At 39.6% G+C, this 14227-nt stretch overlaps 1 protein-coding gene across 7 annotated transcripts in view; it reads right to left on the bottom strand.

The window, feature by feature from the left end:
- Positions 1–14227, bottom strand: part of sog (chordin short gastrulation) — a 176763-nt gene that overhangs the window by 17701 nt on the left and 144835 nt on the right. For 4 of the 7 annotated variants that reach the window (XM_087344412.1, XM_087344411.1, XM_087344417.1 and 1 more), the window contains 6 exons: positions 5969–6034; positions 5247–5521; positions 4441–4568; positions 3035–3269; positions 2107–2292; positions 122–389 (listed from right to left, as the gene is read on the bottom strand). In XM_087344412.1, coding sequence (XP_087200538.1) covers positions 122–389; positions 2107–2292; positions 3035–3269; positions 4441–4568; positions 5247–5521; positions 5969–6034 — 1158 coding nt within the window. Of the gene's footprint in view, positions 1–121; positions 390–2106; positions 2293–3034; positions 3270–4440; positions 4569–5246; positions 5522–5968; positions 6035–6982; positions 7442–8854; positions 9588–14227 lie in introns of those variants that run through there. The other 3 variants (XM_087344414.1, XM_087344413.1, XM_087344415.1) reach the window with 3 other exon arrangements.

The following is a 14227-nucleotide window of genomic DNA, read 5'->3' as shown; positions in this document are numbered from 1 at the left end:
GAAGTGACAGAAGCCTGGAGGAACGTGCATGACAGAGCAACTCCACAATTTGAGCTGATCACTGAATATTACAACAAGTTCCATGAATATTCATGACATTTGTAAATTAAGATTGACATACCATTTGCCCAGCCAGAGCTCAGACTCGGAGTAAGATCCTCAAGTTCCACCATAGAACGTCTTCCACCATTGCGATGACCTGATACCAGAACGAGCATTGGCGAATCATGATGGCTGAGTTCATCCAGCTGTACACTATAAACTAGTGATCCATCTCGATTCACGTACATCCATGCCATGCCAGATGTCGACGTCTGAGCGGACACCAATTTTTCAAAATCTTCATCTTCACCATTACTGTTTTCAGTGTCTGCTGATGACAACACACCCTACAGGTATTGGGGTAATATTATTGAAAACAGAAATCAAATCATATGCAACGAGACAAGTATTTCGTGACAGCTAGGTCAGTGTCTGTCACTGTCCAAGTTCCAATATAAACAATGTGAAAAGCTGTATGCCTTGTAACACCAGGTTTAGTCATTCTGAGGTTCATGGAAATAACGTGAAAACAAAGAGTGGAAATAAATACTCCAATCTGGAGTACATATAGTCTCTAATCACATTCTTAATTTTCACACCTAACTAGCCTTGGTGTTCATTTACAGCAATGAGTATGAAGATTTCTGTCTTCTGGGCTGTTGCACTGTGTAGTCCGGTCGATGTTAACCAACGTTTCATCGCCCTGAAGACGGAGGCAGTATGACCTCTGAAACGTTGGTTAACATCGACCAGACTACACAGCGCAACAGCCCAGAAGACAGAAATCTTCGACATCGTGTCATTCATACAAAGCAATACATATTGCGGAGAGCCAGAAATTATCTTCCTTTGTCCTGCATTAAATATTCACCGATCTATCAATTAAATGTTACTGGTCTTCAAAGTAATGCTATATTTTCTACATGATAAGCCATTTCTGATAAATCATATTAAGTTTAATACAAAGTAAGAGTTACATTAAAGATGGCTGTCTTCCATGTTATAGCACTGTGCGGCATGGTAGAAGTTTACCGACATCTCAGGAGACCTTGCTGCCACCATAATCAGGGCGCCCTTATGATGGAGGCAGCAAGGACCTCAGAAATGTTGGTAAACTTTTACAAAACTACACAGTGCTACAACCCAGAAGACAGCCATCTTCATATTCACCGCTGTGAAAACCTCAAATGCAACAAAAGTTACATTGGAACAACATAAAAAAATATTAATTTACGCAAGTTAAGGTAGACCAGCCTCGAAGTCTACATTCTATTGATATATTTTCTGCAGTTCAGAGATGAACCGTGCAGATGAACTGATAGATGCAGTGTCTCCATAACAATTTCATCTCTTCACTTTGAGCAAAATATTCATAACAGGATGTGAATTTCTGATTTATTAAAAGAATGTGATCACAACGTGTTACGTTAATTTCAACTTCCTGAAACCCAGATACAAATATATGCTTAGAAAAAAAACATGTTATGTGATTTTGTATGTGGTCATTGGATATAATTATAATGTATTCTTCTCCGGCTACCGGCTACGTCAGGTGGCTGAATGTAGAAAACACCAACATTACTGAAGTACTGAATTCCCTGAGGACGAGGACAAAGATAATTCTCGAAACGTTGGTGTTTTTATCCATTCAACCCTGAGAAGAATTCATTATACTTAGTCACCACGAAAGCTTCAGATCATACATGGAAATAATTTCTTATCCTTCACATTATTTTAAGCACTTTCTATGCTTTTATAAATCTGTAGCCCTTCAGATTTTGGGTGCTATAGTTTTGAAGGCAGATGGATGGAACTGGCAAACAAAATGGAAGAGAAGACAATAGCTGGACTGAATATACGGATGGTTTGAGGGCGGAGTTACAGACAAACGAATGGTAACTGGACAGAGAATAATCAGGTGGTTAGAGCTCGTTCAAAATCAAAAAAGGTTTCATTTCAGAACAAACAGGAGTATTAATATTCTTGGCTAAACATTTCTAATTCATTTAGTATTTTATAAACACAAGAATGAAAAAGTTTCTTCCATTTTGTTGCAGAAGTTACCTGAAATATTTCGCACGTGGCCCGTGTCATTACTTTGCCTTCCAACCTCAGCTCTGTTGGTTTCTTCTTTGAAGCTATGGATAACACCAGCTTCCCCCTTGTCAGCAATCTCAATTCTGCACTTGAAACAGCAGTTTGAACTTCTACAACGTTCAGTTCATGCGCTGGCTTTTCCACCTTCACCTCCTGCAAAAAACAGCTGACATTAGGGTGCACTCTGAATCTAGTGAAGTTAGTGCACACCGAGCAAATTTAGCAGAGGCACGATCAAGTCATGAAAAACAAGACGAAAAAGATGTCCTCCAGTTTCAAATGGGAAAATTTTAAAATGCATTTTGTGTGATTTTGCATCTGGCCATCCACTTACTGAATATTCAACCTATTAAAGTTAATTAAAAAAGTAAAGCTGTCCCAGTTTACGCCATGTAGGCGCTTGGAGGGGAGAGGCGGTATAGCTCCTACTCATTCTTAACCTCGACACTAGGTGGGGGTAGTGGTTAATGTCACACCCTGACTGCACTTTACCCCCAGCAAAGGACCCCAGTACCCAATGGATAGGAGGCTGAGTGGGCCCCAAATTCGATTTGGATGCAGAGGCAAGAGGAAAAATCCTCTGCCCCTCTATTTTACTACAACCCATATGACAACCTTCTTCATACTCACCGCAGTGAGAACCCCAAATCCTACTTAATTTATCCTTCAACACTGTTAATAATTTTTTTCAATAATATTCTATCTATTACTACTCAGAACATCACAATCTGAATTCTCACTGATATTAAAACCTAAAATCTTTAAATATAAGGAATTACATTCTTGAATGTTATAACTATGTATGAAAATTGTTTTAAAATTCAAGGCGCAAGAGGCTGTGTTTAATATTTGTTAAATAAAATACTATACAACCATGCCTGATTATAATATTAACCTCTTGGAGTACTACTTGCTGCTTTTCAAGCGATTCAAGCCGCACGACTAGCGGAACATCAGCAACATCATCGGGGGAGAAGACGCCATTGAACACTACTGACACATGTACTGACGGAGCAGACGATGACACAGACACGATAGCTGTCCCGCCAGCACCATTCATCATTAGTGAATCTGTCCCTGGGGCTGGCTGCATGAGTGACGTGAACAGCTCGGTGCTCAGTGAGCGATACCTAGAACATCACCAAAACAGTCCAATGAGATCAGTTCCTTCTAATGGGTCCAACCATGTACGTTTACCCAAGGATGGGAGGACGATGTAGAGCCATCGCCCAAAATGTAGTGGTTTTTTGAGGAAGCACAACAACGATTCAAAATATCCAAAAACTACAATTCGTGATTCAACCTGTCAGTAACATTTAGAGATGAATCCCCAAAACAATGTGCTTAAAATTAAACAGCTTACTTATGTCACTGTTACATATTCATTCCATAAAATGAAGTTTTCAGCGCTCAACTGGTAGCTGTCTAGATGTCTGGACACATCTATTCCGTAGCACAGTACTCCGTATAAGGTATTCATGTAAAATTAAACAATTAGCCTCTAAAGGTTACCTCAACAGTTACATCCAGCCACTATTTCAAAGGCAACTTCATTTAAACTTCTGACAAAATAATCACAAAGCAGTTAGGTAAATTTTGTTTATATATTTCCGTGATTGTTGCTCATTTTCAGACGCAATTTAATCAAGTGTTAATTCTTCTGCTCCTTAACCTCAACATGTGTTATAGTTAATAGCCATTCAGGAATAGATCATTACAAACATCTGCACTCACTAAATCTTTCCACCCATTTGCAAACTTTCCACTGTCTTACTGAACTACCGCTCTATCGTAAATTTTACAAGTTTCCTCATTCTCCGACAACAAAAATCAGATCACATATTGTTCCTCTTTAACGCATCTTATGAAGCAGCCACGTTAAACATGTTACAGTATTATTATATTAATAATAGCAACAACTACCATTACTTCAACCCTGAAAATGGAGACAGTATGTTTCTCCAAATCATGGTATATACCACTATAGCCTGGAAAACCAACACTAATATCCTTATCACCTTGAGTATTTCAAACTTCAAGATTCATATTGTTTACATCCACCATCTTTTTCAGTGTTGCAAACATCACTTTCGAAGTGAACAAAAATAGCCTTTACATTTTGACTTCCTCTCAGGTATTTCTTTCTTTTCTCTTGTTTTTTTTTTTTTTAATTTTGCTGTGCTGTGTAGTCTGGTAGAATTTTTTGATATCCCAGAGATATTTGCTGCCTCCATCATCATGGCCGCGAAAACCTCAAATCCTACTGAAAATGCTATTTGTCACTCATGAATGAAATCTCACCTTGCCACCTGCCCACTGAGAACGTACTGCTCCTGATCTGCGGCACCCCACAGCAAAGAGACAAACATCTTCTCTTCCCTCAGCAGTCGGCGGTAGTCTCTTGGGACTCTCCGCCACACTCCACACACCTACGCAAACAGAAAAACATTCCATGATTTTTAATTGGCGCACACAACTCGTAACAAAATAAAGGGTTTTGCACAAGAAATTTCGCAGTTTAAGGAGAACTACATAATCGTTGATTAAACACAACGACATGAGATCTGGGGGTCTCACCTTGGTAGAGATATTGATGTTTGTCTTCTGGGTCGTAATGCCATGCGGACTTATACGTACATACCAATAGTTACGCCATAAATGTAGCTCATATGAAAATAATACGCTCAAAACAAAAAGTTATTAAGCTATTATCTGTAAGTCAAAATTTGTTTTGTAATTCTATCTTATCAAATTCAATAAATGTTTAAATTTGAATTCTGGCATTAGTGGACAATTTGCACATAATTCAAAAGCAGGTTTCTAAATTACATTATATGAGTGCAAACAAAATTTCCTTTTTCAATGTTTACTTCATCCTCACATTCAATTCTTAAAAACAATTCTGTTATCCTTGGAGAAATGAAATTGACATGAACGTAGAAAGATTTTATGAAGCTGCTGACAACTGATTACAGTAATATTTTGGGTGCTTTTTTCTCTTAGTAGAAATTTACCATGTTTTTTTTAAAAATGTAAACTCAAGAACCCAAACATCACATTTCTCAGATCAACTATATAATTTTTAAGAAATTTAATGATTTTCGTACCTTGCCAGTTACATTCTGATACACGCTGGTAACTCCATCAATCAACAAAGCCTGTTCCCCGAGTATATTGCCCTCAAAGTCAGCAAACTGCAGGGCTCGAGGGCGGTACAAGGGATCAGACACGTAGAAAGAATAGAAGAGGTTCTTGCGATGGAAGGTGAATCTACCAGTAGCAACAAAGTTGCTGTTGCTGATCTGCTGCAGACCAACAGATGGCAACCCGTCATCTCTGTGGAAGACGGAGGATGTTCGGCCAGTCAGCAATGTGGCAAAATCTGCGATATAAATCAGGAGAGTTGCTGCGACAACTTTCAAAACAGTACAATGACGGCAATGCCGGTAATTCGAGAAAAAAATAGCAGTCACTAGTTACCAACTTTGCATTAGCCATAGAAGTGGAGAGAGTACAGGAAAGTATCAGTCATGACAACTGGACTCTACACAGAGATTTGAACCCAGAACCTCTTGAATACAATGAAAAAACAAACAATTACAAAGTTAGAAAGCTAATTACTTTCTTAGTAAGACAAATGAGTGATGGCTGGTGAGTGTGTTAATTATTTTATTACATTTTTTCCTTAATTCGTTAGTTTGTTAGTTCATTAGTGAAATGGATAGTTGGTAAATGATGTAGTTTAGTTTGTCAAGAGCATAGTTCGATACTTATTTCATTAGTTTATTTGTTTGGTAAAACCAAGAAAGTGAAATTGGTCCCCACGTACGCTTCATGTTTCTCTCTTCTTCCTCAGGTGTCAGCACTGATGGGATGTCATGGAGCACATCTGGGCCTGAAACAATTAAATACAATTAAGCGCAATACCACTGGTCACCAGCTTCTCGCCATGGAAGCCCCCAAGGGGCATAAGCCCCACAGATTGTCTGCTTCCATAGGTGGTCAAGACCCTCTGGGGAAAGTCCTGGTCTTCTGGAGGCCTGGATGATCAAACCTGAGATGGTAAAAACCCAGAGATTTACAAACCAGCAAGGGTAGGCCCACGGGAGAGAGGGAGGGGTAGAACTGTGGGGAAAAAGCCCGGTGTGGAAGTCCCCAGGGGGAAGAATTATCGCTGTGTAAACCCCATGGTTCGTTTTGCCCCTTGGAGGAAGCCCCGAGAGTTGCCTAGCTCCTAGGTCGAAAAACGTGATCGTGAGAGACCGTTCGACTTGCCTTGTTCCTCAGCTTCAAATGTGCTACGTCAATGTCTTTCAATCTACGGGTCACGGCCGATCTGTGGGTCGCGGTAATTTACCAGGCCACAGCTGATCAGGCGAAGTAACGAAAAGTTAGTCACTTCAGATACACGTTACAAATATTTTATAAATTACAATTTATATTTTAAATTTAAATTTAAATATAAATTAAATAATATAAATTTGAACGTCTGTAATGAAGCATCCTGTCGTGAATTGCTGTACGTGGCACACAAAAAGCTTAAAAGTTATATTACTATCAACTAATAACCTAACCCAACTAAGCTTTTCTATAATGTAGTTTATACGCATATCTCCTTTCCACGGACTGGCTTCATCGTTGCTGTATTAATGGGGATACCATCGGAATGGAATATGATCGTTAAAGAACAACTTGTTATGGTTTCTTTCGAAAAAATGCATCCGGAGAACGCAGTATGTGCTGATTTGTCCGTCCATCTGATCCAATTCGAAAACCACTGGACAGATTGGAATAAAATTTGGTATGGAAGTTGTGACACTGAGAATAACCTCAAAATCCGTACTTTTAAACATCCTACGACCAGTGATAAGACAATGGCAGATGAGGAAAGCTGTGAGTTGTAGCAGGTCAGTGAGGTGCTACGTTCTGGTGGCCAAAGTTGTAATTATCGAAATTAGAATTTATTTATAACGGTTATCATGGTTACCCATGTAACCATTGTTACCACTGTGACCTTGGCGACCATTATAATGCGTTCTTTAAACGTTTGCCGAAATTTCGAGTGTAGGAATTTTGGATTTAAGATTTTTTTAAAAAATGTGGGTATTTTAAATTTTTATTTTTTCTTCTAGTTTTTGACATTTTTTTGTTGTTGCAAATTTTGAATTTTAAGGTAATCCACTACGTTTTGAGATCCACAAACGTTTTGTTTAGAAACATGAAGACTTGCTAGAGCAGTGGAATGAATCTACTGCTGTGCCCATTAATAAGAAAGCGATCAAACTGACTACAGTAGTTAACTATCGAGGAATATCACTGTTATGAGCCACTTGTAAAATCTTATCCAGCATTCTTGAAACATTTTTAGCTGACTGCCCGTTTACTAATTTATTTTTCACGAAAATGCTTGAGGCCATTTTATAAAAAGCTGTCAAGTTTGGCACACAGCCCGGATTTTTTTTTATATATTTACGAAAATATCGTTTTAAAAATACGAGCCAGTTTTTTTCCGACGTATGCTTTGTTGTTTTGTTTTTAATAACTCTCCATGCGCTTCTATATATCGACGAACAGCCAAGGATTCGAAAATGGTAACAGTACAGTAATTAAACTCTCGTTTTCATTATCTTTTGGTATGTTTAATTACCTTTTCAACTGCATTTGTTGTAAAACGTAGAATGGTAGGGTATTTGCGAATAACCAATCGTAAAAATACATTGAAGGAAGTTGTGAAATCAAAATAATCGTCTAAATAACATTTAAGATGCATTTGATGTCTCAAAGAAATCAACGCACCTCTATTAGACAGATCGATTAGTTAATGATGTTTATGGAAATAATCGATATTTAACTATGAGAATCATACAAAACACATAAATACACTATGTGGGTAAAATTATGAGTTACTGATTATTGAATGAGGTGGTACATACAGTTGCAACTTGGCTTTCAAAATTTAAGGGCGGCCTGCTAACCCCATTGCAGGATTTTGCTGAAGGGACTGAGGAATCCCATGACAAAGCTCGTTGCTTCGATATCGCTTTGATTCAAACAAGATGAGAATTTTAATTATAAAACGTCATACTCTCACAACACGGTTGACACTAATTAATGAATCATTAAGAAGAACACGGTGTCGCGCTGCAGTACGCCCGCATTATTTTTTCTTGAAGTTATCTTCTGTTTTACTACAAAAATATAATAAATTAATGGTTTAAAAATATCCATACAAACGAAAATGACTCTCGTCTGGGATAGTGGGCCGTGCAATCTGACAGAATTTTACCGACGTTTCGGAGGTGCTTACTGCCTCCATCGTCAGGATGGCGCTGTCATGAGAACCTGAAAGCTTCCAATTAGATAATTAAACAGAGTTAAGTTCAAAACAGTTGCCATGCAAGATTAATCTAGTGTGAGAACATCGATATTTTTGCGAATTTAATTCTGTAAACTTTCTTCGGGCATCACTCTTTTTGTTCAAAGCCCTTCACAGAATTGTTTACTAGACTCAGATTTGTATTAAACCGAGGAAAAGAACCGACTGAGCGTCCTTCTATTCGACGCTGCATTTCCCAGGAACTAAATCTTCCCTCGGTGGCCAGTCCTCAACATCGAAGGAGTTATTTTGACGTTTTGTTCGCAAACGGAGGAAAAGGCAAATATTACGGAAATCCATTTTGTAACTCAAGCGAAATCACTGTGACCTTGAACTCACCACTTATCTGCCGACGACGCATATGGGACCTGCTGTCATGTTCCCTTCATCCCAGCGGTATCGAAGTCTCTTGTCCCCATTATGCACCAAAACCATCTTTAAACTCTTCTTAAGACACGCGATAATAATCGCCATTCTTCAGCTTTGCGTACTGATTCGAGTTCTTCTGACATTCCACTTACGACTACTAGTAGGTACACGCAAGGGGAATCCTGCAATTCATAAAACGTTGACAATTCGTCTTTGTAAACACATAAATCTTCGTACTTCCAGCCTGTAAATTCCACTGTTGTAGCCTTGATCTCAGAAGTCTGCTTCTTACTTTGACAGATTTAGATCACGAATTATACACCACAAAGTTCACTTTGTTCAATTAGAAGTGGTTCTTGGAAAGCCTACGTAATGTAACTTGATGGGTCTTATATACACTCCACTTGGACTTAATTAAAGAGTATAAAGTTCATTTAAGTTAGTTGCTGGTGGTACAGCACTAGGAAGATATTCTTCACGTGACACTGGCTTCATTGTAGAAGGAATGTTCGGATAATGTACTTTAGGACCCAAAGTTACCGTAGGCCAGAAACTGCAGACATCGATGTTTGGTTGTCATGGAAACTTCAAATGGCATACTCCGTTCTTTCCTTTTATCCATTCGACCACGCACGCAACGCGCATGCAGGAACCAACTTTTGATATATACTTGTTACAGCCAGACGTAAAATGTTTTCTTGATGGTGTCATATGTCCATGTTGTCTGAAGAGTAATCTATCCAAAGAAAAACAAAGCCAACACAAAAGACAATCGGCTTCAAATGTGCTTATGACACACCCATACCATCCAGTTCTGCCAACTTTCACTAAGCGATGATTACTTTATTACCGTATGTATGGAAAATGTTAATTGCAGTTTTACTGAAACTTGCGACGTGATGTAAAATGTGCACGTCCAGATTTGGAATCAGAACATCAGATTTAATTAAAAGACTTAGTTTTAGTTTATATTACCACAATGAACTTCACTTCTGAACCAGCGCCAGACTTGGCACTGACGTCAATAGTTTGCCATCCCTGAGTTACAGAATTGGCGCCACGATTCAGTTCCAAAGATTCTCTGTAGATGGCTGTAGATGGTTGTTTACAAATACCAGCACCAACATAATACGGAACCTCGCGCTGAGATGGGGATATGTGATGTAATTCAACGGACATTTTTAAGGGCAGTCCTTGCACATTACGAGACCCAGGGGGGGCTGTTTCGGGCCACAACCACAACACCGACTGTTACGACATTTCAGTTATTTAAACACCCTCTTTCAACTGCAAAGGTTATATTGCTTATAACGATATCACGAATTGTACAGGAAGGATTCGGAAGGAGATGGTCATAAAGGATCTATTCAGTTGGAAATATTGAGGAAAAACACGAAAAATAATATGCCACGATAGCATTTAACCCAGTCAAGATTCGACTTTGGTACGTCCCAAATACAACAATGCACAACTGCAGCTACATTTACCTACTAAGTCGAAGCCATGAGAAAACAGAGTCAAGGTCTTGCTAACAATCGGTAAGATAACCAACGGGCAGTGAGAGTCGAAGCCATGGCTTTAGCATGCATCCATGGGTGCTTTAAAACATGCTTAAAGTAATATTGACAGTCGTCACTAATTATACATAACCTCACTATAGACTTTACCTTGCACGCGGAATTTAAGAGCAGAAACACACTCTGGTGCTCGAAATCATTTGAAGATTGTTGCCTTAACCTCTTTCCTGATAATCCCTGGATATCTGGGGCTTGATTTTTGTAAGAAGTATTAACCTCAGTTAACTCGGGACAATATTATCTCTTCCGCCCTATTAATTCGATGAGAAAATTCGTACATCAGACTGTAGATGTCAGTAAATGGCGGATCACTGAACTTCCATAAGCCAAGTGCTTTTGTACATTTTAAGCTAGATCGCGCACAAATATGGGGACTGTTTATGTTTCTGTAGCACGTGCTATTAAGCCCCCATGTTCGCTGCGGTATCATTTGTGCAGAAGTTAATTTTACCAACAACGGAAAGAGACACGAACAATGGAAAGTCACCAGAGATAACTCGGGTAAAGAATTATTACAATCGATATAAATAACATTTCGTAGAGTATGATTGAATATTTTCATCAGAACACAAATCAATAATATCACTTTTGTGGGTATATTTCAAACGCGAAATAAAAATACGATTTCTTTGTATGTTATTTTCAGAAAAGAAATTAATCAGGGAACGATTTCTGTCCAGGCTTTTCCTTTCAGAATTTAAACAGTTGTGTGCAGATGTCTGCACGGGCGGGGTCTTTGCCCTCCGGCCTTGTTCAGATTCAATTACACCAATCAAACGCTGTATATAGCATTTCGCGGGCTTTCTCGGGCTATTTATTTTTCGCAAAGAAAACGTTTTTCGTAAACGCGCTCATCTTACGATCGTGACACAGTGTGGTCCCGAAAAAAAATCCCACCGCCCTGATTTTCTCGGGTATTTTCGTGGCTGGGGTAGGGTAGCAATGTATTTCGGGCACGAACGGGACAAATAGTCTTTGGACCGAGCAAAATTCTAGACTTTTTGCTCCTGCAGACTTCTACTGCGTCGGGTTCAGTTCTACATGCTTTTGGGAATAACAACTGTCTTAACTCCTAGAATTGTGGGTTTATGAGTCATCAAAATTGGCCTCGTATCCTAATTGAGGGTACTGGAACAAAGTGTCGAGGAAAATCGTCGAACGTATGAGAAAGGAAATTAACAAAAGTGGAAAAAATAACATAAAGATTAATTTCACATGACAGATGAATAATTTATACAAGATCTTGATCAGAAAACATGAATCGAGAAGGCTATTTGAGAAATATGAATATTAAAAGGTATCATAAAGGAGGAGTCAATTAGGACGAATTCGATATTGGATACAGCTGAACGGCAATGAACCTGCAGATAATTTCTTTACCAGCTGAGCGACTATCAGTTTTTGAAGGACGGTCGCATTCAAATTGTCTCACTGGGGTGCGAAGTTCTGAGGAAGGACAAGGTACGTGACGTTCAATGACGCCTTTTGCTTTATTTCTATTTATCGGGTCTGATGTAGGTACAGCGGATGTTGTCACACTAATTTCAGTTCATCGCCGTGTCGCGGCGTCTCACCACCCTCCCTCCCCCTCCACTTGTAACAACCGTACTTCCTGTTGGGTCCGTGTCCCACACCGGCCTCAGATCTTATTTATCCATAATTTAACGACGCTATCAGCGTCTCAAGATCACAGCGCCCAATTAGAGACGGAAATGGAGAGGACGTGAAATGAAGCGGTCGTGGCCTATTTTAAGGAGCTATCCCTCCCGGAATTTACTTGCAAGAGCTGAGTAAAACCACGAAGAAGCTCAGTCGGGTTAGCCAGTCTCTGGGCAGAGACTTGAACCGGGACCTGCAGAATACGAAGCAGGAATGCTAACCACTAATTCTCGACGTTGGGTAACCTCAAACCCGAGTCACCAAAGTGATAAATACAAATAGAGGCAATAAACTGCCATAAGGCTGTCTCGATAACTACCATCCTGTGAATATATTCGGTGTAATATATCCACAGTTAATTAAATTCGTCGAGAATGTACTTTAATCTGTAATAAACGACCTGCAAACTACAAGAGACGAATAATCACAAAGGCATTTCGATTCTGCAGACCCTCGGAGAAACAAAACGCATAAACATGGCCGTCTTCTGCGTTGTTGCGCCGTGTAGCCTGGTAGAAGTTTACCGACGTTTCAGAGGTCTTACTGCCTCCATCATCAGGACCATGAGTACTCATTCATTACTTACTCATCGCCCTGATAATCGAAGAAGGAAGGTCCTCTGAAACGTCGGTAAACTTCTACCAGGCTACACGGCGCAACAACCCAGAAGACAGCGATCTTCTTGAAGATTTTCACAGTATTATGTACGTACACGCGAAACGCTGGTTTTATTCAGTCAGATAATGAAATAATATGGCGTTAACAATGTTAAGACAGGCTGAGCGTAGTTTAAGGTTTGAGATTTCAGCTGAAAATTTATAAAATTCTGGCTGAATTGATCCAAGCAGGAGGCAAACCATTACTTTACCGGGGAAGTGGAAGGAATATCCTATTCTAACAGCAATTACACTGCAGTAATTATCGACAAATATCATTGTTATCAAGAATATTAATTAACATTAATGTGTCATGGTTTCCCTACGTAGAAGAAATTATAGGGAGTCCTTAGTGAGGTTATTAAACCCTTCAAAAGCCTAGTGGTAACGTCCCAACTGCTTTAACAATCAAAAAATATATTATAATTATTAATTTTGGCATCAGAGTGACCACGCGGTCTGAGGCAGGGGGGGGGGGGGGGCACGTGTGCTCGGACACTGGGACCGTGGGTTCGAATCCCACTCAAGGCATAGATGTTTGTCCGCCTATTTATTTGTCGTGCTGTCCCGTAGAGGCCTTGCGAGGGGCTGATCACTCATCCACGGAGTCCCTCCAAATGCCTAAATAGATCAAGGAAACCTCCGAAAGGAGGTCCCGATGCTCCACATAGGAACACAGAGAGAAAGTGTAGTCATTTTTTCGCGACAGGAACTGAATTAAGATTTATAATGAGTTTAAATAAAAATGTAATAAAGTATGTATTGTTAAATATTTGTCTGATGCATTTCCTATTCAGAATGATGTTAAGCAACAACTTCCTTTAGAATACACGAACAGAAGGCTACAAGTAAAGAAGGCGGTGGGACCGAATGGGCGCCATCAGCTTCTGGAAGGTGTTAACCTTTAGGGCGGAAACATAAATATGATAAAGAAAAACACAGATGCTCAAACGTGGAGAAAACTATGTGGACCAATGCGTTAAAGTCTCGTCACCAGGCTCCAGGACAAAATCATTAAGATGGATAATAAATACTTCGAAAATGTGGCAACGTTCAAACATTTGGCAACGGCGACACGGACCAAAACTTTATTCACGAAGAAATTGGGCGCAGATTAAATTCCGGGAATATCTGGTACCACGCAGTTCAAAATTATTATCATCTTTGACCTTAAGTGATGAACGCAGAGTAAAGCTTCTGACGAGAAATATTTGGAAGATGGCTGTGTTCTGGGCATGGCTATGATTCATAGCCCTGATGATGGAGGCAGCAAGGACCTCCGAAACGTCGGTAAACTTCTACCATACTACACGGCGCTACAACCCAGAAGACAATCATCTCCTGACTCACCGCAGCGAAATCCTCAAATCCTGCTAACGAATACGTGGATCCAAGAGATATGACGTAGGGGGACGGTGGAGGAAACTGCATAATGAGCTTCATGAAGGATA

This window comes from Zootermopsis nevadensis, unplaced genomic scaffold (assembly GCF_977971745.1).
Source record: "Zootermopsis nevadensis isolate Lab colony 2312 unplaced genomic scaffold, Znev_1.0 Znev_ptg000007l, whole genome shotgun sequence".
NCBI classification, from domain to species: domain Eukaryota; kingdom Metazoa; phylum Arthropoda; class Insecta; order Blattodea; family Termopsidae; genus Zootermopsis; species Zootermopsis nevadensis.
This window is presented reverse-complemented; position numbering and strand designations above follow the sequence as displayed.